The sequence below is a fragment of the Cyprinodon variegatus genome, unplaced genomic scaffold, assembly GCF_000732505.1.
Source record: "Cyprinodon variegatus isolate N-32 unplaced genomic scaffold, C_variegatus-1.0 Scaffold127, whole genome shotgun sequence".
Classification (NCBI taxonomy): domain Eukaryota; kingdom Metazoa; phylum Chordata; class Actinopteri; order Cyprinodontiformes; family Cyprinodontidae; genus Cyprinodon; species Cyprinodon variegatus.
In genome coordinates, this window is record NW_015150580.1 from 590,960 (window position 1) to 617,905 (window position 26,946).

Genomic DNA, 26,946 nt, shown 5'->3' on the forward strand with positions numbered 1-26,946 from the left:
TGTTATAATTCTATTGCTTTGTTTTGTTTTTACATATGCTAACTTATTTACACTAATCCAAGTTTTTTTTTGCTACTTAAATCCTTTTTACTACATCTGACACATGTGTCTTTTTTATTTTTATTTTTTTTTACCAGAAATGGTAATATGGTGTCATCTGCAAAGAAAATATTTTGTTGATAATAGGTATGTGAACTAGATTTTGATGGTATAAAATTAAAAGTTCTGGTCCAATGACTGAGCCCTGGGGTACTCCACAGTTTCTCTAATGTAAGTCAGATCTAACATTATTACTTTCTGTTCCCTAAATAATAGGATAGAAAATTTAAGTCCACAATTATATTTACAAAATAATACCCCTTTTTAATTCCTGCAGACATTGCTTAAAGCATATTTATTTAGGCCATCAAAATGGAAGGACTTTTATGAAATCCGCATTAATTACTACATAAATTTTATGTTGATTAATAAATGTATTTAGTACGGTAACAAATCATTTCTCGAAATTAAAACAGGGTTTTAATTCACTGGGATATTACCTAATTGACTAAAAATGATATAAAAACCCTCCTTGCAACTTCTCTGCTAATATTACATTGAACCCTTCTGTGGAGTAAAACAGATTAATCAAACACCACATCGGTTCTAATAAATTACTTTGCTGTTTTTAACTGTATCGGCTCAGGGTCAGCTTCCATAAATGCATAGATATGAAGGTGTTTTTGTTTTACAGTGTACTGTAAATGCTGCAGGAATAATGTTGTGAAGAAAATCAATAGACTGATCCCAAGTGTCCTTCTTTCTATGCCATAGCAACAACATACAGAGGCTGATTTTTTCCTTGAACGATATCATCCCACTATTCATACTTTTCTCAGAATAAAATCCTGCCTAAAACTGGTAGGTGTTAAACCCATCCTGAGACATATATGGGATTTTAAAAGGCTTCACAGCTCTAAGCAGCTCCACTCTTTCAGAAAACACAATAATCTTTATGCTGCTTTAAAAAAAAGGCAAAAAACCCCCAATACAAAATAAATTCTTAACCTAATCTTATTTACACTTTATAATGCCATTTAAGTATCAAAGTCTCTAGAAACCAACATCTGTGACCCGTATAACAAAGTAGGTTTAACAATCTCATAACTCCTCAAATCCTTAACTCTGAACTGATCTAACCTAAAATTGGAAACTGAGTTTTCAATTTCAGATTTCAATTTATAGAGTTGAACATGTGTTTAACAAGTATGAAAAGCCATCAGTCGAGCAAAGATTTGACGAGTCACCATGGCGGTGCCTATTTCAAACCACTGGAATAAGAGAATTGAATAAAGAAATGAAAAAAGAAATGGGAAAATGTGTTTAATGGAGAGGGAGATGGCGTAGGAGAAGATCGCTGCTGAGATAATGCATATGTTTATATTACCGGTAAGTGTCTATGGCAGGCTGTTTTTACATTTAATAAAAGTGCTCTCTGCTCTGTTGTTCCATTTGTAGATCACTAAAAATAAGATCCATCCTAGTCAAAACCACATTTCTTGTCAGAACTGTGATAATAAATTTTCTAAATTTAAATTTTTACAGCAGAAAACTGCACTTCAGAGTGTCAAAATCAAATTGAATTAAGTTTTATATACCTAGAAATATTTACACAGTATCAGCTTGACTGAATATTTATTAATATCTGAAATACATTTCTCACTGTCAAAATAATATTAAAGATTATTACCAGTAAGGAATATGTAAATATGAAACTTTTTTGTAGACATCCTGCATTTTTGTTTTAGATGAAGAATGTAATTTCGTTTGAAATGTTTATCGTGACGATGAAAAAAGGTATCAGATATTTTACTGGTTGAATGATAGTGGATAGATGTATTATAATTTGGTGCAATCTCAAGGGGGAGAATTGTGTCCGGCCTCAGCTGAAGTATAAAAACGTTCTAACAGGTAGGACCTCTGCATCAACTCATGGGGTTCTTCCATATTTTAAAGCTGTCTTCTGTTACACAGTAAATACGAAGTTGCTCTTTTGACATTGCAGTTGTTTTCTATAATGCTCCTATCACAGACATCTATTACTGTTATCAAGTTCTGTTAAATACTTATTAAAGAAGTCTGTGTAACGCTACAAATGTGATGAATGAGAAGTATGTGATGGATTGTGAGGTGAAACTGTAGTGCTCATAAAGATCATTTAATTATATGGAACATGGTCCGAAAACCCTCTCCCTGTAAATGTTCAATTAAGTGCAACTTAACGTCGCTCATTCTTTATTGGATAATTGGATCCTCATCAAGAGGAAATGCTATATTTGTGTTTTTAACACCTAATCTGTCTAACAGCCTGAGTGGATAGTTTTTCTTTTTATTGTTCGCACAAAACTATGACACAACTCTGCTGGTTAAATCAGGAAATAAAACGTTGTTGGCTCTAAGGAGAGTGGTGAGAGAGGATACTCTGGGTTTACTGAACAAAACCTGCTCTTGAACAGGTTAGCTCTGGGGAGAATATTACTACGGCAACAGACACAGAAGTTGAGTAAACTCTCTTTGTGGAAAGGAAAACTCAGTTTCCCTGATATCAGGTTTAGAAAACTTAGTTTGCAGTAAACCCACTTTGTGAAACTGATCCCCTTTTTATAAATCCAACAAAAGAAAACATTTAGAACTCTCTTTGCAAATAAAAGTTTCACATAATAGCTGCAGGTACATATTGTACAGATTCTCCTTCTGAGCAGTTCAATAGATGTTGAGGCATGCATCACTGCCCCCATCTTAACTCTGCATTTTTCTCTGTCCAGGACTGTGTTCTAAGGAATTAAGCATCAATATCTCTTATTTGCATTGGCTATAAGTCAGCGATTGATTTACATTCCCCTGTTCGGCTTTTACCCTGCATTGCTTTGCACAGCATTGACCCTGTGGCAAATTTCTTCTTTGCAGTGGTCAGACGAGCCCTGTGCAGCCCACCTGACCCAGAGAGAAGGTTACCATGCCACAACTCAAGGACAGCTTAAGGACCAGCTCTACCAGGATATTATTAAATACTTCGATAAGGGCAAGGTAAGATGCATTCCACAAAACATGGAAATGTTTCTCTGGACCCTGGATTGACAATAAGCCCTTTCGTGGATGAAAAAAACACATCAGACTACCCAAGTAGATATTTTTTGGCCCTTTTATAACATAACGTTTTCTAAAAGCCCTTCCCTCGCTTCTCAGATGCATTCCACAAAACATGGAAATGTTTCTCTGGACCCTGGATTGACAATAAGCCCTTTCGTGGATGAAAAAAACACATCAGGCTACCCAAGTAGATATTTTTTGGCCCTTTTATAACATAACCTTTTCTAAAAGCCCTTCCCTCGCTTTTCGCTTCGTGTCCTTTTTCTCTTTTACCTTAACACCACACCAGGGCTGTGCCTGAATGCCATAGCTGCCACTTGAGAGTTGGAAAATATCTGGTTTTGTAAAAAAAGGGAACAAACTAAGTTATTATTTTCCTTGTAAGCTAAATGTACAATGGACCTGAGGAAATGTAGACAGATATCCTCAGCATTGAGGGCCTATCTAATTTAGTTAAATCGTTGTTATCGTATTTTAAAAAAAAGAGAGAATCCATTGAAATGATTGGAGATTTGGTTTTATTATTTTTTATAATATAAGTATTATAAACCACCTCAGCCATTGCCTGAGCAGACAAATCATGCAACTAACCTCAGCATGAGCACTGATGTTCAGAAATGTTTTAAGAATATCGTGCTTGATATTTATGTAACCTCCGATTTCCTTTGCATCCTATACAATAAATGGATCTTGGCTCATACGACACTACAGTCAGCCGTATGGATATTGGTTGATGATTCCTCAGTACCTGTGATGTTTCCATTGATATTAAGGCAATTATTTAGGTGCATTCCAAGCTATGTAACTAATCCCTGTTGGAAAATATATAGTCTGACATCAGATATTGGATCAGTTTACTTTTCTTTCTCCTCTGTAACTGCACGAAAAAAAAAAAAAACTTGAAATATGAAAGATGACTATGAGTTGATAAATGTAATATGGTCCTGATAAGCAAGTGTTATATATTATGACCTGCATGAGGCTAGCAGCCAATTTGAGGTGTTCAGCTGGCAGGAGGTTACCACTCTATCCTGACTTTAATCTTTAAGATTAATTCATTTTCTGACTGTGTCCTTTCTAGATGTGGGAGGAGGCGATCACACTGAGCAAGGAACTAGCTGAACAGTATGAGAATGAAATGTTTGACTTTGAGCAGCTTAGTGAATCCTTGGTAAGTAGGATTACCGTGTTGCCTAACTGCATTTCCTTTGTACACTTTCACTACTTCACTGCACTAATAGAAAGATTGAAAGTAGTACCTTTATAAAGGCTTTTGTTTTATAAGGTATTTTAAAGCAATTATTTTTGAGGGGGATCTGCAGCCTCTGCATCTGGAACAACTGGAGGGAAGAAGGATTGCTTCAATAAATAAAAAAATCCAAAATAAAGAGATTTTGACACGTAGCTTTATGCACTTAGTGGTAATCACCAAAATGCATTAGAAATTTTTCCTCAGTTTATTCACCACCCAGACCTATCAAGGCTTCTGGCTCTAAGTCCACTCTGCGTACAACAACAATTAAACATGGAAGAGCCGCTTTGATTTATTATGCAGCACTAATCTGGAACAAACTCTCAGAAAACTCTTATGAATGGTTATCAGATGTGTTGATTCCTAAAGTTCCTTTAATCAATGTTAAAAACTACTTTGTTTAGAGTGAACTTTTACCCTGCTATATAATAAATATTTCACTTTTCAGTTCAGTTCTTTTTCATATCTATCATTTTATCATCAATTTCTTTAAATTCTTGTCATAAAACATATTGATGTTATTCTCTTTAATTGTCTTTGCTCATTTATGCTTTTGTGATGTACTTTTCCTATTATGTTTGGTTTCCATGTACAGCACATCTGTCTTAGGATTTAGCAGTACCATAATAATGATGCATTAACACAATAAGATTTATAAATTTGTTTTCTGGAGTTACTTTATCCATGTATTTATTTGTAAATATGACTAACAACCCATCTATTTTTTGTGATTGTAAATCCTTCCAACAGAGGAAGCAGGCCCAGTTCTATGAGAACATAGTGAAGGTCATCCGGCCCAAACCGGACTACTTTGCTGTTGGCTACTATGGAATGGGCTTCCCGTCTTTTCTACGTGTGAGTATTTGTAGCGATAAAGTCTCCTTCCCTTCTTTAGCCATTTGCAAGTTTTCCTTCTCGTTTCATTCATCCAGCCCTCTGGGTTTTAGTAGATCTTCATCCATCAGTCTGGTTTTAAATGAGGTCTGAGCAGCTTTTTTTTATGGATGGGATTTCAGGTGAAATTCAGAATAGATCCCTCCCTTTTCTTTAGGAGAATGAAATTGGACCAAATATTTATTGTATGACCCCATGAGTTCACATTGAAGCTCACTTTATTATGTACCAGAAATAATTATTGTTTGTATTTAACCACTTCAGTTGTTTTCTAAAGACTAAAAGAAATTACTCATTCCATAACATTTTACGTCAGCAAAGTCCTACAGAATGGATTTATAATGTACTAGGAAGCCAGTGAGCCTTCGGGTTTTTTTTTTTTTACCGTTTTTAACTCACTAGTTTCCAGTTCTCATTTATAGCATAGGTTTCAATGTCTAACTATAAGGAAAACACCCCTTGCTGTATTCCTCAGAAGCATCTATCTCATTACGCCAATGCTGATCGGCAGGTGATCGCAACGACTGCATCACCTGTCGAATAAGTAGCTTGAGCAACGATGCAGCAAAACCTCTTCTCTCTTAAACCGGTCTTACACTGAGAGATTTTTTCACCCTTTTTTGGGGCGATTTTCCAGTTATGCGAGAATTTTCCGATCGGGTCGACTTTCAGCCTAATCGTGCGTCGTATGGTGTACTGGGGGTACACTGTGGTATGGCAGGGGTGCGAGCAAAATGTAGTTCTTTCTATAAAATTGCTAGACCGTAGTACCCGCAATTTCTCAGTCATGTCTTTGTCCAATTATGTTGTCGCCTTTTCTTTTTAGGTCTTTCAGCACAAAATTGCACAAATTGCCAAGGCAGAGCATGTCACTCTAGTGAGCTTAATATTCCCGTTCAATTTGTTTGGCTTCCGGATAGATGAGTGAAAGCGGCTCCATCTCATTACAGAGGTGAGTCCCACGTGGTTTGTAGACCTGCAGTATGAGCAGGCAGATCACATTAAGGAGCATTGTAAACTCACAATGTAATACAAAAGCACAGTGTTTCGTCATACAGTGTGAGCTGTAGCTGTGTGCAACGATTGAAAAAATCGCACAGTGTATGCCCGGCTTTAGATGCTTATCTCAGAGCAGACTAGCTAAACTGTCCTTAGAGGGGTGCTGTTGGGCGCTAGCTGCTAGAGCCCCACTCTTCACCATAGTCTGGAGCTATTACCACCTATATTAGCAGTTCTTGCAACAGGTTTTGTCTTTTCCATCTTAACGTGCTTCCACTGAGGAGTATAGTGTGTGCTTTAGGGTCCTACACACTATCAGCTTAAGCCTTCTTAAAGCCTGAAAAGATCCAGGTGATAGGCGTTTATATATGGAGGCAGCAAACTGTTAAATTGCAAGATTTGTACATTAATTTGATCTTAGCATTTTATTTTTTATTAAATATTGCCACCAGCGCAATCAGTAGGAAGGGAATATAGAGAACTTTAGTTTCCCCAACGTTTTATGTTGTCACAATTTTGCTGCAATGTGAAGGTACCATATGCCTTTTCAATATGAAAGGTACAAAGGCTAGTAATCTGAGTGGCGCATGCACCCTAAATCATTCACATGTTTGAAACCAACCTGAACAACAGATGGTCTTTAAAAGGCTGGCAGTAAACAGAGCTGTGCCAGTTTCTTGTTTCATGTAACTGATAATGAATATCAGAGGGTTGGCCAAATGCATAAATCCCACCTCCTTCATTCATTTACATAGAATAGCTGCCCTCTTAACCTGAGCTGATGTATTTCAATACTAAATATCCTGACTGGAGGTTTGCCAATCAGATCACAGCTTCTCACAAATTGAGTAGCCGTTTGATATTCATCATCTGTGGTGCCGCTGTATGCATGTCAGACCTCATTATTATTTTATGAAAGATGTAGTCCTCCTCTCCCCAAAGCTCTTTGTTTAAAATAAAATTAATTGCATCTTTTAGTTAGTTTTTTTTTCATTGCTGTGTGAGAGAGGATTTAATCTTAAGCCAGAGCTTTTTGTTTGTCAGAAGGAGAAGCAGCTGCACTGCTGACAAAGGCACATTTGTTTGCCTTTAATGTATTCTTGGAAGAGCTGCTGTTTTTTTTTTAGTCTGTCGTTTGGCGCATCACCCAAGGTGCTGTTCTTGTTTAGGATTTCATTCGCTTTTCACTCAAGCAGCACACTAAATGGCTCTCAGAGTGATGATCCTGATCATGCCCTTTTCATTCTATTATGAACGACAGACCTCTCAGATGGGACTTTAGCTTTGCTGCTGATCTCCATGTGGCCCCGCTAACCCTTTTTATCTGTCGGGGCACAAACTCCATTACAGGCAGGACAAACCATGTTGGCCTAATCTAACTGGCTTTTTAAACAGCCTTTCGGGTTGGACGGGACTTCTTTATTCTTTTCTTATTGGACTGACCTTACCCAAATAACAAGGGCACATGAATACCAGACTTTCTTTCTCCCACTGGGACTATGTCTAAACTGTTCATCCTGTCATTATCCTGCCATTCCTGCGTTATCAGACAACAAGTGTTTTCTGTGACCTAAGGAAAATGGTCATACTTTCTCGAACGAATTTTCACTGCAATATAACATCATAGTTCTTTTCAGTTTAGTTTTAACAAACATTGAGTCTCTAGATATTAAAAATGTTCTCTCTCCAGCAATTTAAAAATCAGGTTTTAATTCTTAGCACAGATTCTCAGTTGGACTTATGTCTGGATTATTGCAAAACAGGGCAGTACTTGCCTAGTGGTTAGAGAGCAGGACATATGCGCAGTTGAGAGGCTGCCAGATTGTCGGTTCAAACCTAAGACTGTCACTCTGGCTCACTGTTGAAGACCCTTAACCCCACAACGCTTTTGGGCTCTGCAAGCTGCTCCCTGATGGATGAAATGCAGACGATACAATTTGTTTGAATTGGGAAGTGCTTTGACAAATGATTATCATTGAAACAGGAAATGCGTTGATTTACAGTAAGCCACTTGTAACCTTAGCTGTTTTTAGAGGTGTCTTACCGAAATCTGAATCCCTACTCTTTTTCTCTTTGTCTTTAGAAGGCCTTTTTCCTCTAGCATTTCCCAGAGTTTAGCTCAGTTCAAAGGTTCAGCTGACTGGACCCCCTGTCCCTGTCGAAGATAAATATTTTGTTATAATAGCGTTTATTGTCAAAAAGTTCAGTTTTGGTCTCATCTGACTAGAGCTCTTTCCTTCATCTTCCACATGTTTCCAATCTTTCCCACATGACTTGTGGAAGAAGTGGGCACCCCATCTCTTTTTAAACTGTTAATAGAATAGAAATATCTTTTTTGTCACACTCTGGGGGAGTTCACACTTCTCAGTAGCAAGTGCAAAGGAAAATACACATGGAATCATGCAGGTTCACACTAAAATAGGAAACCTTAAAAAAAAATGAAAATAGGAATATGAGACTAAAAACAAATTCAAAACATAGATACTCTAAATTTATTAAACATTTCATGCTCAAAAAATTAAAAGGATTCAACTTGAATGGGTAAAATACATATGTACATTGGGCATAAACCCACTAAATAAATACGCGCAATGTGGTTGAGTCACAATCACAGATGTGACAGGCCATCAAAATGGAAGGACTTTTACAGATGGAGCAAGGGTTTGAACTGGTGACCCTCTGCTTTTATGGCAATCTGCTGCATCCTACCCGAATTCACCGAATTTAATTTAGTTTACTTATGTGGCACCAATTCACAACACATGTGTTCTCAAGGCATTTTACAGAGACAATACAATCAGATGGTTAAAACTTTCTGTCAAGGAAAACCAATTCATTCCATCCATTTATTGATTTGCAAGACATGCTCCTTCTGGAGCAATGTCAATGACTCGTCAGCAACCCCTTACATCAAAAATGCATGCAGTGACAATCGAAAAGAAAAACTCCCTTTTAACAGGAAGAAACCTCCAGCAGAACCAGGCTTTGTGTGAGCAACTTTCTGCCGAGGCCGACTGGGGTTCAAAGAGACAGAAGCAGTCATACAAAAATAATCAGATATAAACAAGGTAACTTTAACTAGAACCACAATTGGCCCTGTTCAGAAAAGACACAGCCAGGCAGAGGAGTTTTCAAACAGTTCTCATATCAGAGGATAAGCGAGAGTACATACAGATAGTCACAGTAAAACCAACACGTCTACACTGATAAACAGGCCAAACTCCAACATCTATAAACTGAGATGTTAATGGCAGCAGCACAGCTGATATTTCAATGTCATCAGGAGCAGACCAAATAAAGCTACCATGACAATAAAAAGCAGTGTAAACGTAACGTTATGTGTGGAACTAACAAATACTGCACAATGAGAGAATAGAGATATAATGAAGAAGGATGAAATGTGGTCCACATGTCCTCCAGCAGCCTAAACGCATAGCAGCATAAATATACTGTAGAAAATGTATCTATTTTGAATGAGGTATTAGAAAGATAGAGGAATTTTGGGTTACCAATGCCACAATAAAATGCACAGAAACCAAACCACTACGAATGTAAAACATTTGTTTTTTGGGATTCTTTTTGTGGATAATCACAGTTATAAAGTCACTGTTATATGACTAGTTGTAAATTCAACAGATTCTTCCATCTGAGTGTTAAATCTCTACAGCCTGTCCAGAGTTGGTATGGTCTTATTTCCTGCTGTTCAGAGTAACACTATCCTTGTCTAAATTTGGGGGATAGTCATGTTTTGGTATCTTTGATGCTGTGTTATTCTTGGTCCGTTTTCAGATGATGGATATAACAGAGCTCAGTGAAACATTTAAATCTTAGGACTTTGTTTTATAACCTAACCCTGCTTAGGTTATAAGCAGGGTTAGGTTACAAATGTATCAATACCTGAGGCCTTCACAGAAATCATGTTTCATCCACTTTACGTTAGTCACTAACTAAGGTTGAAAGTACATTACATTTATGCTTTTGAAGTTTCTACATCTAAAAAGGCTCAAGCATATGAATCCTTTCATGAGTTTCATTGTTTTAGCGACCCTTTTCATGAGGTAAAAAAAAAAAATTTACTTTTCTTGTATTTTCAAACTGCTTTAGATGTTGCACCTTTTCGTGCAATATTTAGAAATTGTCTAAAGAGATCTCCCTTCCAGCGCGCAATGCAGGATTCCTTTTAGACAATTTAGACAACAGTTTAGATCCCCCAACCCCCTTCAGTATGGTACTCTGTGTTGTAGCATCACTCTCCCCTCAGGGGAAAGTTGGCTCCATGGAGTAAAAAAAAAAAAATCAATTTTCCTTTAAAGCCATTTTGTAACCAACTCCCCCCAAGACATTGATTTGAGTTCATAATATAGCTGATTTTGATCTATGGAAAATGATTTATTTAGGCACGTGGCTATTTACCACTGACAAAATGTTATAGATCTATTCATTTGCACTGAGACATTACCTATGATTACCACTGATCTTTGGTTTCTTATGAAGAGATAGTTCATTCTGTGATATCATGAGCTGTTCAGCTAAACAGATTTAGTAAACAACTTTTTTAACATTCTAAGTGTTACATGACTGTAAGGAACAACTGATAGTTGGCTTTAGGAAGGAAGAGAAGGTATCCTGGAAAGGTTTGCTATGAGATTTTCTATTTCTGCATTCCTGTGAATTATGTAAATTGTTCATAGAGCGATCCCTACATTCTAGTTCTATCTATCTTATTCTTGATCGATGCATCTATCTATCTGCCCATTAATTAAAAAACTAAATAGAAAATTTGAAGTAAACTTGTAAACCTTAACATTTTATTGTTTATAAGGCATTTACATTTACGATGTTAAGTGCAACACAAATGTTCTAATGATCCACCTAAAGTTTACAGAGAATAAAGACAATAGGTCAGAGAGGTGTCTAAAAAAGCATGAAGTTTGGACATGAAAGCAGGGTAGGACACCTACAGTAAAGGTCTCCTCTGTGTTTTAATGATGCCTTCTTTTCTTACATTCTACTGGCATATTCATTCTTTCCTTTTCTCACTTATATTAATGGAGATTTTTTGTTTTTTGTCAGATCTTTCCCTCGCGGTTGTTTAAAAGTGGACATTAAAAAGTTCATCCAAAGAAATAAGCTCATTTAAAGACCATGGGGGTGTTCTACCTTTACTGTACATCTTCAATCAATCAATCAATCAATCAATCAATCAATCAATCAATCTTTATTGTCAACTACAATTCAAATTGCAATCGACATTTCAGTTTCAATACAAACCGTTCATCAAAGTACATCAATCAAACATCAAACATGCAATCTTGGGTCCATAAAAAAAATCCCTTAGTGGAAAATAAAGTCTATTCTATTCTATTTTATTCTATTCTAATACTCAAGCTGAGTCAGCAGATGGAGGACTGTTCTCCATGTGATATTTATTTTTCAAATAGGCTAAGCTAACCTACAGTATTTGTCAGTCTCTGAGTAAATCAAGACAACATCAGTCTCTTAGACTGAAGAAGCAACATTTCTCTAGTTTTTGTAAATATATATTAACAAATTGCTTTGTCTTTCTGCAAACTTGTTCAAAAGGCTCTGATCTCAGTGGCATGTGCTCTATTAGCCATACAACTTCAATGGATGTTTCTTGAATGCTTCTTTGTTATTTAGAAGTATAACAGTTTCTTTTAACCAAGTGATGGTTAAAGGCTAAATCTGTTTGTGGCATTTTCAGACGTACCCAGTAAATGTTAAGATTGACATCAAAATCCTGGATCTAATCATAAGGGGAGTCCTTTAAAGAAAAGGTTCACAACATCTTATAATAAATGAGTAAAAATTTGTGTTTAGGTTTTATAAACTACAGCAGTATTCAGTTCGATGGATGGGATGGATGACCGTTAAACCCAATTATCTTTTGTTGTCTTGTCAGTCAAAGTGCACTGTAAATGCTCCTGAGCAAATATCACAGCCACATGGAATCTAATTATTCAGGGACTTGTGATGAAACATAGGAGCTTTTTGAATGAACTTATGTGCAGTTTTAAGCTAATAAGGACAGAATTAAATGTTAAATATGTCAGAAAGATATCTCAAGGTAGAATTAATTAGTTCATTCACACAAATACTTCTTTAAATTTAGGTTACCCTGAAATCTAACTGAAATAGAGAAAAATAACAATAAAAAATCTGCTTTTAGCTGTTAAACTACAAATCTGAACCAAAAGCACTTTAAAAAGAGCCAATTTTCATCCTTCCATAGATGCAACATTTGTGGAGTGCATGACTAACTTGTTGTGTTGACTGATGATTCTTCCACTTGAGCTGTGGATCTCCGCACCTCCTCCAGAGTTACCGTCGACTTTGTGGTAGCTTGTTTCAGTCATTTTATCCTGAGCCCCCTGTCAGTTTAGATGGATGTCCATGTCTTCATCCATTGGTACCTGTTCATTATTTACAGTCTTTTAAATTGCACAGTCTTCTTTAATTATATATATTTTTTCCTAAGGATATTGTGTATCTTTTAACCTAACCCTGGTTTAGAATTCTCTGCAACTTTCTTCCTGACTTTTTTTGTTTTGTTCCTTTGTCTTCTTAATGATACAGTTTGTTCAGTAATAAACGGCTTCTTACTGACTGGGAAAAAAAACCTTTAAACCTTTTAACATGGGCTATTGACAGTGGGAACAACTCACTGATGCGTGTCTACCCAGGTCAAACAACTCAGCAAGCGACCAGCGTTAAAATCGCATGGGCTCTGATCGCATGCTTTGGGAACACCAGGTCGACCCTATAATTTAAGTCGAAATAACTCTTTTTACATTTGGACAGATAATAGAGCGAAACAATAAAGCACAATTACTATGACCTGGCTTCCTTATGTGTTGCTCTCTGTTGTTTACTTTCCTGATTTCTGTCACAGTGATGACATCTTCAACGCTGACCTAGCAGGATAGCATCTCCAAGACATGCAGCAGCACCACCGAGGGGTTGAGACCCAGCTTTTTTTACTGATGGCAAGGGAGCCAAATGCTGATTGTTAGCGGGTCGACCCATGTTTGAAAAACATACGTAATCCCTCTACTTGCAGTAGAAATTGAAATAATTGAATTCTGCATTTTTAATATTTGCTTTCCTTTCAATAAACTACAGATCATAACTTTGTGTTGGTCTGTTGTAAAAACAAAAAATAAAAATAAAAAACTATAAAGGCAATAAAATCTGTGGGGTTAATCCAAATAATTAGAAAGCTAAAGAGATGTCAACCATTTCACATGGTATTTTAGCAGTGCAAGAAATGCAACACTCTTAGCCTCTTTTTTGGCTAATCATGTATTCCAAAATATCTTTGAGCACTATCCTTCAACTAATGAATGTTGCAGATTTAAATGTCACAAAAGCATATGGGTTTTTATGAAGCCTGCTGTGGAGGCTTCATAAAAACAAGCTGTGTTTAAATTCTAGAACTTAATGAAGTTAATGGATGAAATAAGTAATGATATCTGTTTTCATGTGCACAATGGGTGAAAGAGGATGATGAGGTCCTTTCAACCACTGTCCTGATGTTTCTGTCAGTGACTGAGCCATTGTTTACTTTTAAGCTTCCTTCTCTACCTGCTTTGAAACATAAACCTAAATCGGTGTTAACACCTGTTTGTCTTTTTAGTGTTAATAATTTAGAGTTTATGTTAATGTATCTAACTAAACTACGATATCAGGACAAAAACACTTACAGAGCCAAAGCATGTTGTGATTTTATTTATTTATTTATTTTTTTTTTTTTTGCTGTTGCCCCATCCTCACATGAATTTTTAACCACCAGATCTTATAAATTCTCTTTGCTGTCACCACTGTATCATTTCTTTCTAGTTTATATTCATAAAGTGGGTGCAGTGCACACACGTATGTGCATATTAGCCTGTTTTCTTGTCCTTCAAAGTCTCAATGTTTACCTTCATGTCCTTTAGAACAAAATGTTCATGTACCGTGGGAAGGAGTACGAACGCAGAGAGGATTTCGAAGCACGACTACTCACACAGTTTCCAAACGCAGAGAAGATGAAGACCACCACGCCGCCCAGCGAGGAGACGAAGAGCTCCAATGGACAATGTATCCTCTGCATGGTGTCATGTTTAAACACAGATGGGCAGCATGTGGTTTATAGTATGGTTTTATTTATTTTTTTATTCGTAACAGAATAGTAGATCTAAGAAAAAAGGCAAAAAAAATTGCTTAATTCTGTATTAGTTGAGATTACTTTCTGTTTAAATATCTATCCACCATTTACCTGTTTGTCCATCTGTCTGTCCACCATCCATCCATCTGGCTCCTTGTTAATTAAATACAAAGATTAGTCCTTTTATTATTCATTGTCTATCATTTTTTCCATCCTTTAATATTTTTACCCATTTATCTAAAAAAAATAATTAAAATATAGCTTATAATCTTATATATAGAATTATTTTATAAGATTAACATAACTGAAACACTGAGGAAATTTGGATTTTTTGCCTTGAGAACTTGATTTGAATTTCCCCTTATCTTTGTTCTCTGGGTTCCACTTGTTTCCTTGATTATTCTGCTCAGACGTTCAGTGTTTCACAGTGAAGCCCATCCTCAACCTACCGGCCAAGTTTCAAAACAAGCCAGTGTCTGAACAAATTGTCAGGTAAGCAGGATGCTGCAAACAAATGTTAACAGTTACAGTAAGGAGCGAGCAAGTCAAAGTCAATCATTATGTTGTTCAATCAACTGTTGCCAGATTTACTCATCCTGGCTGCTCAAACAGCTCATAGAGCCTGTGATGACATGCTAACATCGGAATAGGTTTGGTTTAGGGATGTGTGCTGAGGATCGGCAGTGAAGGTGATTAAATCTTGATTTAAATGTGCGTCTGTGTTGAACAAACACTGGTTGACCTTCTTGTTGTTCTAGAGGCTATTAACTTTCACCAGCCATCTGCCATTAGTCACTGTGCCAAGTACAACATTGTTTCTCTGCCATCCTTAATAGCTTTGTGTCAAGCACCGGGGCCACAGCAAACAAGGGGCCCCCGTGCTCTCCCTCATCCTTTCGGCAACCGGGCACTGCTGCGCTCAGCTGTGTAAATTCCCTTTGATATGCTACCCAACGCTTCAGTGGACATGATTAAAAGAAGCCGTTTACTTGGGAAAAAAAAACCTTTAGGCAAATTTACCTGGACTGATCTTATCACCGTCCTGCAGCATTGGGCCCTCAGCAACCTGTTCGCTCTCTCTGTCTGATTGGAACATGTGGTTGTGTTAATGGCCTAGATTAGAGAGTCATGTTTAGACACAGACAGAGAAATGTTCCACACCAACTGCCCAGTGGCTTTTTTCATGCCAATTGGGTCTCTCCATCTCTGGCTCTCACCATTCTTTTTTTTCCATCTAGTCTCTCTGTCCATTCTCTCTGTTTTCTCTCATTTGTTTTCACATTCAGCAAAGAGATCAGCAGTGCATAACAATGAGACAGATTCCTTTGAGCCGAGGGCTAAAAGCCGCAGGCAGAGAACACAGCCCGTTCTGACCTTGCCGTGCCGGACCGCGCCACTCCATCATCCTTAGCCAGCCTGCCAGCTAATGACCTGCAAATGTCGCAATTTGGGTCACAAACTGCTTTAAATCTCCCACGTTAATCTGTTGATCCAAAGTTTAGAGCGGTTTTTAGGTAACGCTGCATTTTCTTGTCCAGTCTCAGGAATGGTGGTGTTTAAATGGGTGCCCTTTATAAGGAGTTGCTTTTTACTCATTTTCTCTTTCTTGATTTTCTTCACTTGGATTGGCCGCTTATTAGCTGCAAATCTACCTTCAATTTCACTATAATCTTTATTTAAGTATTATCCAACGTTATTTTAGTATTTCAAAATACTAAAATTTCAAAATACTAAAATGGAAAATTTACAATACATGATTATGCTTTATGGCTATTAATAAGCCGAAATACATTTTTTTTTATTAAATTATATTGCTAGAAACAAAAGTGATTCTTGAATTGAAATGTTGGGCTATTAAAAATTTTACTTAAGTACTTTGCTGTATACCCAGTGTTTAGAGTGACCCCCTTTTGGCACTGCAAAGGTTATAAGTAAACCCAGCTTACCTTAAAAAGAGTGTTCAAGAGCTTCTTATGATTATTTTTTTCCTTCCACTAAACTTTCTATTTATATCTCTGCATATAGTGTTAAAATCTAACTTTTTTTATCATCAGCATATGGAAAATTGGAGATTACTTTACACTTAATATGGATTAAAGATAGATGCCTTGTGTTAAAAAGTTAGTATTTAGATTTTAGCTGCAAGGATTTACATAAATTAAGAGAAACTAACATTTGAAGTATATATAACTCATAAATCATTTTTTTATACAAGTTTGACTTCTTTTAATTGACTTACTGAAATACATTTACCTTTTGACCATTATTCGTCGTACATATAGGTGTATGGGGTATATGCATAGAAAAGACAAGCTCTGTGTTCATTCCAAAGAGGGAAAAAGATCCCGTTGTTCAGACAGCTGTTCCAAACTCTGCTGTGGAGCCACTTTTCTTCTTTTTCAGACACTGAAAAGTCTATTAACCTGATTAGGCAAAGTTCATCCCTGCTTTTTACAAGCCTCCCTTACATATGCTGGAGCTCATCATCCTGTCTGACAAACCAGGCTACCTTTACAGCCTGCCGGTGATGTTTATAAAGGCAAAAGAATTCATTTATTTCCTACTTTAGTAAGGGGGCTCCTTCTGATGGATGCAAATCAGGTTTGCTAAAAACGCCATAGTTGCTGGCAGGCAGCCTGGAAGGGATTGTCCTGTGTTTGACCTGAAGCAAAGCAATCAACCTATACCAATCAAGCTATAGATTGCCAGTAACGGTTCTAATTTACTCAGACTTGGATTTTTTTCTCTTTGCAGCTTCTACACGGTAAATGAAGTCCATAAATTCCAGTATTCCAGGCCAGTGAGGAAGGGAGAAAATGACCCCGATAATGAGTTTGCGGTACTATCTTCTTATATATATATATATATATATATCTTTTTATCTATTTTCTATCTAGATATTTATTTTTTTTAATTTAATTTATTGTTTGATGCTCTGGAAATTAGATTCCTTATGATTTTAATAAAGCTTTGTTTGCCAGGGTTAAAGATATTTCTGTTAAAGAATTTATTATTTGAATAGGGGTGTTAAGCAGTCAGATTTTAATTATTGGTTTTCAATTTTTCATTAAAAGCATTTTTGATAAATCACGTTTTTTTAGATTGACATATAAAATGTTTCCCTAGCCTTCATTTCAACCAATTGTGTACACTTTATCATCATTAAGTTGTGATTAGCTGTTTTTCTGTTGTGTTGCTCTTGTTTTGTATTCCTTAGAGCTGGAATAACAATTAAACAGACGGGTAGCCCCCGTAAAAGTACATAGAATTAAATTAATCATATTCATATTTTTTTTAAATTATATTAATTTCAAATTTAAAATGTCTTTTTTACTATTTTATGAGACTTTGTAATATTTATCATTTAACTGTTCATTTTGCAATTAAATGTAATTTTTAATATTTGAAGCATAAATGTTTTATCCATTAATTTAATGGGTTAGCGCTTTTCCCCTAGTTTTTGTCATGTTGCATAGTTGCTACCAGACATAGAATATCTGTTATTTCTGTTAAATGTTTCCAAAGACGTAATTATTTCTAAATCATTTTCTCTATACAATTTAAAAAGTATTGCCTTTTAATAAGGTTGCATGGGAGATATTTCTGGTGCAAAAATAGTGAAAATCTTGTTTTCATCTGTAATTGCTCCTGATTTACGTTTTGGTTTAAAGTTTGTGTCCGTTCCTATTTTTAACAGAATATGTGGCTTGAGAGGACCACATACACAACAGCGTACAAGCTTCCTGGCATCCTGCGATGGTTTGAGGTCAAATCCGTCTCCACGGTAGGTTTGAAGGGGCCTTTGTGTTGAAAAGGTATCTTTATCAGATGCGCTTCTGCAGGCATGTTTAAAGGCAGCTGATATGATTAATCTGCAAAAGCAGTATAGACAACTGCCTGGAAGCAGCCATGCTATTCCCTGAACTTACAAAAAGGCAAGCTCTCTCTTCCCTCATTGATTTACCAAGCACTCCTGTCTCCACTGGAAACTGCCACGCAGCACAAATACAGCTAGAGGACGGTTCAGACTTTCCGTCACTGTTGATTTTCTGTAGAAATACCTGGATTGCTGTGTTGGAAATCCTTTGGTAATAAGGTCAGGCTGCAATCGGTGACTGAACCACCCAGGGAGGGTAAGCCACAGCTTTCAAATTGAGCTCATTTCACTCCCCTTTGCCTGTTTAAAATGCTGCTCGCTTGTCCAAGATTTTAGCCTGAGATGTTTTCTGGAGAGCAAAGAAATGAGTTCATCAGCATAGTTTGGAGAGGAGGTCGTTGTGTCATTTGAAGCAAAGACACCCACTGTATCTTTTTTTTTTTTCTCCTTAGCTTGTCCCAATACAGAACTACTACTTAGTTTGATTAGCCTGCCAGAAGTGTTCACGATCAATTACCCTTTTACTTGTCTATATTATTAGTGCTTGCCATTGCAATAAATGGAGCCGCATATTTTCTACCTCTAAGCTGCTTTCTTTGTATCTTTCTGTTTTCAAAGTTAAGTATGCTGTACATTACTGAACCAAATCATGCATATATTGTTATTCTGTTGGCCCTACAAAAAAAAAAACTAAGCCAGATTTCTAAATGTTTTTTAAATCTTTTTCAAAGCTATAATTGCAGAAATAGTTTTTGCCGTTTTCCTTTGGTATTTTGAAAGAGTACTTTTGTGTTAAAGAATCTTTGAGGCGTGAGGGCCTCGTTGCCTTCCCCCTAATCTTTAGCCCATTCAGCAGATTCTGGTTAGCTCTCCAAAATTTTTCTTTAACTATAAACATTACAATAAATCAAAATTTGCCAAGCGTTTGATTAAATTGTGTCTAAACTTTACATCCGATTCTGAACTACATTTAAATCTCATAACTGATGCTGCATCCATCCAGCCATCCTGTGCTTTCTATATTTAAAATCTAGCCATGACTGAAATCGAAATCAACTTTAAAGGCCCAGAACGGTAACTCCAACATGTAGAAATTTGAGCTTGTCAAATGAGAAATGTGTAGGAAGCATGGGTTGAGGTGTCATTCTTCATCCGTCCAGACATCTCCTACTTCAGGCTGGTTTGGAACGTGCTTTAAGTAGCAGCTTGCCCTGCAGATGAGCCAGGGACAGGCCAGGTCCCCAAGGTCAGCTCTTCTATTTAAAGCTTAATGACGAGGCTGAGATTCACCAGGCCTAATCCCACCATCTGACTTTTTTCTTTTTTTTATCATCCTGACTTAACACATAACAGCACAGATTGGAGATTTGTCTTTTCTTTTCCTGGCTGGGATCTAAATCTGACATTTGTTCAGCAATTCCCTCATTTGTCCTCCAAACCCTTACTTGGAGGAGATTTTCTTTTCTGAACACCTATTTTAGTTAGAATTTGCTTTCACACTGTCATGGAATTAAAAGCAGCACTTTTAAATATCCACAAATATCCCCTCAGGTCCTCTGGTTCTACTTTGTATCCCCAGATCCAGATATGGAAAGCAGCTTCCAGTTTTATGCACCTTTAATCCGGAAGACACACCCAGAAAACCCATAATTTGCCTTTGATTAATAGTCCACACACAAATCCAGATGAAAAGAGGCTCTAAATAAAATATTTTATTACACACTGACCATCTCCCTATGATTACCATGTGTAACTGGTTGATGGGTTTTATGATTTTGTGTGATGAATCTGAAGTTTTGATGATTTGCTGTGTATTTGATAAATGTTTTAAATGATTTTACTGATTTTACTGCTTATTTGATCCAGCGGTTTTATGATGGAGAGCATTTTGGATTCCTTTGCTGCTGACATATGCTATAAAAATAAAGTTCTACTTTTACTCTCTAATATTCTTGTCTTGGATTTGCTAACTCATGTATATAGATTTTTTTTTGTCTCAGCACAACCACAATATCAGTTTTGTGTTTTAAGAAATAGTTTAAGGACAAAGAAAACTAATTATCTGCCCAATTCTGAATAAATAACTTGATTTATGCTGATCACATGTATATCTTCCAAACCCCAGAGTTTGCAGTAGATGTTTTGGATTGCAGTAGATTTTTTGGGATGTTAATATAAACTTAAAAATGGGTAAATATATATGCTTAGAATCTCTTATTCCCCTCTTTACTTCCTCTGGTGTGCAGGAGGAGATCAGTCCACTGGAGCATGCTTTGGAAACGATGCAGCTGGCCAATGAGAAGATCAGCAGCATGGTGCAGAGGCATCTCACTGACCCTAACCTTCCAATCAATCCCCTTTCCATGCTGTTGAATGGGATTGTCGACCCTGCTGTTATGGGAGGCTTTGCTAACTATGAGAAGGTAACAATAAAATGTTTTCTGTTTTCTATTCCCTTATTGTCTTAGAGGGCTTTCCTTTCCTCCCTTCTTACTGTAGTTCTTCAATTACTTGGCAAATAAACAAAAAATAAAAAACTGATTAGTCTTTAAGTCCTTTATAATTCTGGATCACTATTTATAAACAGCACAGCAAATGGGATTTAGCATTAAGATTAGTAAACAACGTATAGTGAATTAAAATAGCCAACAGAGTCTATAAATTGAGATACAAACAGCCATGATAAATTCAGTAAAAAAAAAAAAAAAAAAACATAACTTGTCATTATGATTGAAGCTTTATGGGGTTTTCTGGTCTTGTGTTAAATTAAGCAAACTAAAAGTTAATGTATTTATGAATTTTTAAATGTAAGATTCAGGTCTCAAAGAATGGACTGGAGCAGAAATACTACAGCACAAATACTACAGCAAAATGGCAGCATTTCCATGCATCCAGCGGAAAAGCTAACACCTTATTATTTGCCATTTTTTTCAACTCCCGCAAAAGTTATAATGCCTAGTGCACACCTACACAAGGAAAAAACCTTTAGTTAAAGCTTAGATGCAATAATGGACTGCTATTTGAATATAAAAATTGTTACCCGCCAAAGTTATTGCTGTGGTTAAATGTCTTTTAGATGCTCATTGTTTGAAAAAAAGATAATTCTTGAACCCTTGACTTTCCATAAGTCAAGGGTTCAAGAAATTAATTTAATGTCTTTACCCATATAAAAAAAAAAAATAAATAAATAAAACCTTTCAGCTATCACCCTTAAGTTTAAGCCCAATAAGGTAAAGATGGATAAAGTTGGAAAACTATGAAGTTACAGCGGATAAAATTATTTCCCCAAACCAGAGAAGTGATCCTGAAATATTAGGTACGAATTCATTCTAGGCAATGTTTTTTTTAAGGTCTGCTTTTGTTTTTCTTAAAACAACAGAGTACTGTGCATACATACAAGATAATTTATTATGGCAACATCTTGCTGAAGTTTCTGAAAACTCACCTTCAGAACAGCAATCTTAAGTCATCAGTTTTTTTTCACGCTGTATGCTTTAAATTAACCTGACTTTTAATATCACACAGATTTTCGTCTTTGAACATTTTCTCCAAGTTTTTTTGGTTTTTACTGTAAAATTGTGGGTATTCACAGGTTGGTCATAATGAGGGGTATCATTTAAGTCAGAAGAGGAACAATGGGAATTATTTCCCCTCTGTCGGTGACAGGCTGAAATCCACAATCAATTGACTTTTTTATTTTTTTTTCTCCAGCAACGCTTACCTTGTCTTGTCAGATTTTATTCCCCTCAATTCCTAAGTATATAATAGACTTTAACACATCTCAGTCTCCCTCTGAATGTTTTCTCATTTCATATAAACACTGTTTCTCTGCGCCTTTCCCCAGGCCTTTTTCAATGACAAGTACATGCAGGAGCACCCAGAGGACAATGAGAAGATAGACAAATTGAAAGACCTCATTGCCTGGCAGGTGAGCCTAAAGCTATTCAAGGTCCTCTCTTTCTTATTTTGTTTGCTTCTGTGGTTTCACTACAGTGCTTTATTTCAAGGAAAAAAGCCATGACCATCTTGTCACAAGCTGTTTACTTTTAAACATTCACTTATTGTCTGTGTATTACTACTGAGTCACCTGACCTGAGCAGGGGAATACCTGGCCTACATGTAGCCAAAATGCTGAGCATGGGTGAGGCGGAACAGAGGAGCAGGAGAGCCAAGATGCACAATTGGCCTTTTAATGGATAATTAAGGCTTAATTTGCATTAATTTGCTTTGAGGTATCCAGGTTCTCGCCCAGGGGCTTCAACGTTGTAGGTCCCTGTGTTTGAAAATATTGTGAGTTTGTTCATGAAAATCACTTCAGAGATTTGATAGCCATGCTCTAGCAACTACAGCTTTTGCAAGCATCCCATTGTGTGTATCCCTATCCGAGAGCCCTTGTTAAACTGGGAAGCATGGATGCTTTTATTTCCAAAGCATCAGTAAAGTGCTTTTACTACAAATTGAGGCAGATTTAAAGGTTACAGTCGAAATGATGTTTTTTAAAGACCTGGTACATGCTTTGTTTCTCATGTTGAATGGCTGTAGCTGAAATAACAAGACAATGCATGTTGAGTGGTTTTTATAAGACAATAACAAGGAAATACATTTCTGGTCAGATGTTTACATTCAGTCTTTATGACATGACTATAGGTTACGTTTTTGTTACACATTGGAGGCGCCGCCCCATTCACCCAATGACATTGATTAAGACATGAGAAAAAGTAATAATATTTAATTATGAAATTAAAATATTTTGAAATCCATTCATATATATTTTTCAGATATGCAAGATAAATACTCTAATGATTAGTAAAGCTGTTTCATTTTTTCGTCTGATTGGTGACGTATTTCCACCATAGGGCTCAAAAATGTTTGCTCGTTGACTCTCGTTAAAAGTTGTACATGCACAGTAGCTCCTCTGCAATACAAAGGTATAGGAGAGCTCTGGAGGTACTAAAGCTATGCCCTGAGGTGACAGGAACTGTCATCACAGTTGTAGTGCAGGTGATTCGTGGGATGTAAGCAGATTTACCAAGAGAATCTGGACATGATCAGCCGAACATCAAAATGAGCTTGGCTAACTGCATGTAGTAAGGCTAATGCTTTATTCTGCTACCTTGATTGCCTGCCTATTTTTCAAATGTCAGGATCTGACCCAGCATGGATAAAGACAGGTAGGACTGATTTGAAGCACTTTTTAGTCTGGGATTCACATGAAAAAAAAAAAAAATAGACTCCAGAAAAGTAAAAAATTGACTGGACTTTGTTTCCAAGTTTGAAGAAGTTTCGCTTCCCATCCAGGAAGCTTTTTCAGTTAAAAATGTCAGAAATAGTGTTGAGTTCGAGGCTTTATACAGTAGCCAAAAAAAGCCCTGTTTTGGCTTAGAAAACATTAATATTGAAACGGATGAACAGGTCCTTTCAGACACCAGCTCACATTACAGCTCATCAGCCAATTGGTGTCACATATGCCCCTCTTGGCTCCCTGCTTGTCCCTGCTCTGTCTGCAGTAAAAATCTCTCCCTGCAGCAGAGAGAGCATCCTTATAAAAAGTTGATTTGATTGACTGAGTTGTAGTGATGCACCATGTTAGATTGCAAGTAATCTAACAGTGTTAAATTACTTTTCAATGAAAAACTAACGTAGGTAGTAAAGCTGTAATCAACCCTTACCCCCAGCACTGGTGGCGAGTGACCCACAAATCCTACTAGATCTATTTTGACACATAATCCAACAAATTATGTAAAGTCTGTAGCAATTAGAATGGTTAAAAGTGAATGGGGCAGCATAGACCACTTATAATTCTCCACAAATGCACCCCTACCCCCCGATAGTTTAGCCACGGTGTTTTAGAGGTCCATTTTGATCTACACAGCAATTCGATAAGATTGCTATCATTTAGACAGGAAGTAAGACACTGGAACAAAGTACAATTTATCCACTTTGAGGGAAAAAAAACAAAAGATCAGATTGCAATTTAAACAAGACGCAATTTCAGATGGCGGAAGTGAAATGCTTATCTTGTTTGAGCTTGATCAGCAGGAATGGCAGTTTTCTTAAATCTGTTTGATCTTGGGTCCATCTAGGCCAACATTGTTCAAGGCTGGGTACCAGCTAAACCACTTTAAATGAAAGCTTCTTGTTCTATCCAAAGCTTAACTAAATACAAGTGTAGTTTGTAGTTAGTCCTGTAGGAGTATGAAGTTCTTCTTTTTAAAAATGTTATAAGGCGTCTTGGTTTAATTATATTGTCCAACGGTTCATGTAAAAATGCTGCATTTATGTAAGATTCCTGCCCACAATGAACTTTTGATAAACTTTTGACCCAAACTGAGTCTTTGAAAAGACCAAAATGCTCTAAAATATTTGACATCAAAACTAATGCACCTGACCTTGGCTAAATCCTTGTTTAATATACTCCTGGTTATCTATTTATTTGCAACACCTTCTTCCATTTGGGATTTGAAACCGCTGCATCGTGAGCTTCTTTTTGCATCTTTTATGGCTCTTTCTTTATTGCTTAGCTCCGAACAACAGGTCACTTTATTATTCAGGAAATCTTGGCTTACTGGTTCATGGTTTAGCTAGGAATTACACACAGATACATAAAGTTTGTTTCTTGCTTGCTATCGTCAGTTGCAGGGGAAATAATTACATTTTCGATCTCTTTAAATCAGTGCAGTCTTACTTGCTGGAAAATAGGTCAGCTTTAGGCTTTACATCTCTGGTAGGAATGAAACTCATGAGAAGATGCGCTACTTTGTGTTGGTGAACCCTTTTTTTTCTTAAGAAAAAAAGAAAGTATGATTCATAAAGAAATACCCATGTCTGCTTCAGTCTTTCTGCATTGATGCCTTTATTGTGTCATGTCCTTTTGATTATTTTATTTACTTTATAGTGCTTAGTAGTTGCAAGATTTTTCCCTTATAATTATCTCTCATATCTGTCTCTCATATCTATTGAGTTTCCAATTTTAACTTGAACTCTGTGATACAGGAAATCCCTGAACCAGTTAAAGTTTACAAAGCAAATTAGAATAACCTAGAAATTAAAAAATCTCCTGCAAAATTTTAAGCATCACAATGCAATAAATGTGGCATAGTCGCAGTCTAAGAGTAGATTTTACTCATGATGTTTTCATTTTCTAACATTTAAGCAGGCTAGTTTACTTGGAGGAATTTTTTTTAAAGCCGTACATCATGTCGACATCTCAAATATCAAACTCAGTTCATCATAAATCTGATATATTCTTTTCTTTCATGTGTTAGATGTAAGATTTTTTAGCTGTCCTTGGTCTAAATGTTTTGCAAATTAAGTGTTTAATATATGAAATAGGCTGAACTGATGATTCAAATGTGAAACATGACTTTATGAAAACTGAGTCTAAAAATCTATTTAAAATGAAATGTGTATGAACTGTCTTGTTTTCTCGGGCAACATGTTTGTCTTGTGTCTTGATAAGGTCTAAATGAAGGTAAACATACGAAAAACAGGGAGCGAGCAGGAGTAAAGCATCAATATGACATTTCCATTGTGCTCATCTTGTAATTAGAGAACAAATTAGGGCCTTGAAACCAGCAAATTAAGTACTGTGGGAAAACTGCCAAAGAAAATAGTTTTTTTTAATGTTCATTGAAAGCAAATGTTCAGGATGGATGTCTAAATTACTGGCCTAACTGCTGACTTATAAATGAATGATCGTCATAAACAGTAATGAAAGTAATCACAAAATTAAATAGAAAAATCAGGGCCATTTTCATCCAGGCATCAGGTGCTTCTTCACAAATGCATAAACAGGCCTTTTTCTGGACTGTAACTGTTGTTTTTCGTGACCGCCTTCTTTTGACAGAAGCTTTTTACTTCAGCTTGTGATTCCTTCATTTCACAAAAGCTTGCCTGTTTGCTTATTAGTCTGCCTGACTCACCAGTAGCTGTGTGGACCTTTTGGCCGTCATGAAAGGTCTTAATATGTCATCTTTCCCCAGCTCAAAGCGAGCGTGGCTGTGTTAGCTCAACAGGCTGCTGATCAGAAGGCTGTGTATGGTGAGGCAAACAGAGACGGAGTGACAGGGATCAGTTTGGCACAGACACTGCTGTTATTAAACAGCTGTGGCATTTCCTTCTTACATATAAGCTGCTAATGTTGGTATTTTTCAGGGACTTCATTTAAATTCCCTAATGTCTACAGGAAACAGAATTTTTTTTAGTAATATGTCACTAAAATATGTATGCAAATTAACAAACCCTCATCTTTATGTTCATGAATATTGTGCAGAACTTATATTTTTTATTATACTTTTACTTTTGCAACTTTATCCCTGTTTTCAGTTCACTGTCTTGACACCCAGCTAATTATTGCTACATTTAAAGGATCCCTTTATGCTAATTTCCAGCTATATCTGCCTTAATCAGAAACCCCACGGCTATAGTTCACAATAATTTACATTTATCTTAGCCATTATGCAGCCAATCAGCTTATTCTTTGTGTAGAGTGTTTAACTTAATCCAAACTCTACCAATTAATGTTGTGGTGGTCCTTGCTGCTTTGGACTTTCCAAGGATAAAAAATTATAAGTTGCTGATGTGGTGTTCATCTTTTCTGACGAAGGCAAATGCTCAGGTTGTCATTGT

The 26,946-nt window shown here is 36.5% G+C and overlaps 1 protein-coding gene across 1 annotated transcript in view; it reads left to right on the forward strand.

Annotated features, from left to right (window-relative positions):
- Positions 1-26,946, forward strand: part of dock1 (dedicator of cytokinesis 1) — a 255,571-nt gene that overhangs the window by 205,563 nt on the left and 23,062 nt on the right. The window contains exons 38-46 of the mRNA XM_015375901.1: positions 2,947-3,066; positions 4,211-4,300; positions 5,132-5,236; positions 14,233-14,374; positions 14,852-14,933; positions 17,196-17,280; positions 18,139-18,225; positions 20,565-20,741; positions 22,163-22,246. Of these exons, the coding sequence (XP_015231387.1) occupies positions 2,947-3,066; positions 4,211-4,300; positions 5,132-5,236; positions 14,233-14,374; positions 14,852-14,933; positions 17,196-17,280; positions 18,139-18,225; positions 20,565-20,741; positions 22,163-22,246 (972 nt within the window). The remainder of the gene's footprint in view (positions 1-2,946; positions 3,067-4,210; positions 4,301-5,131; positions 5,237-14,232; positions 14,375-14,851; positions 14,934-17,195; positions 17,281-18,138; positions 18,226-20,564; positions 20,742-22,162; positions 22,247-26,946) is intronic.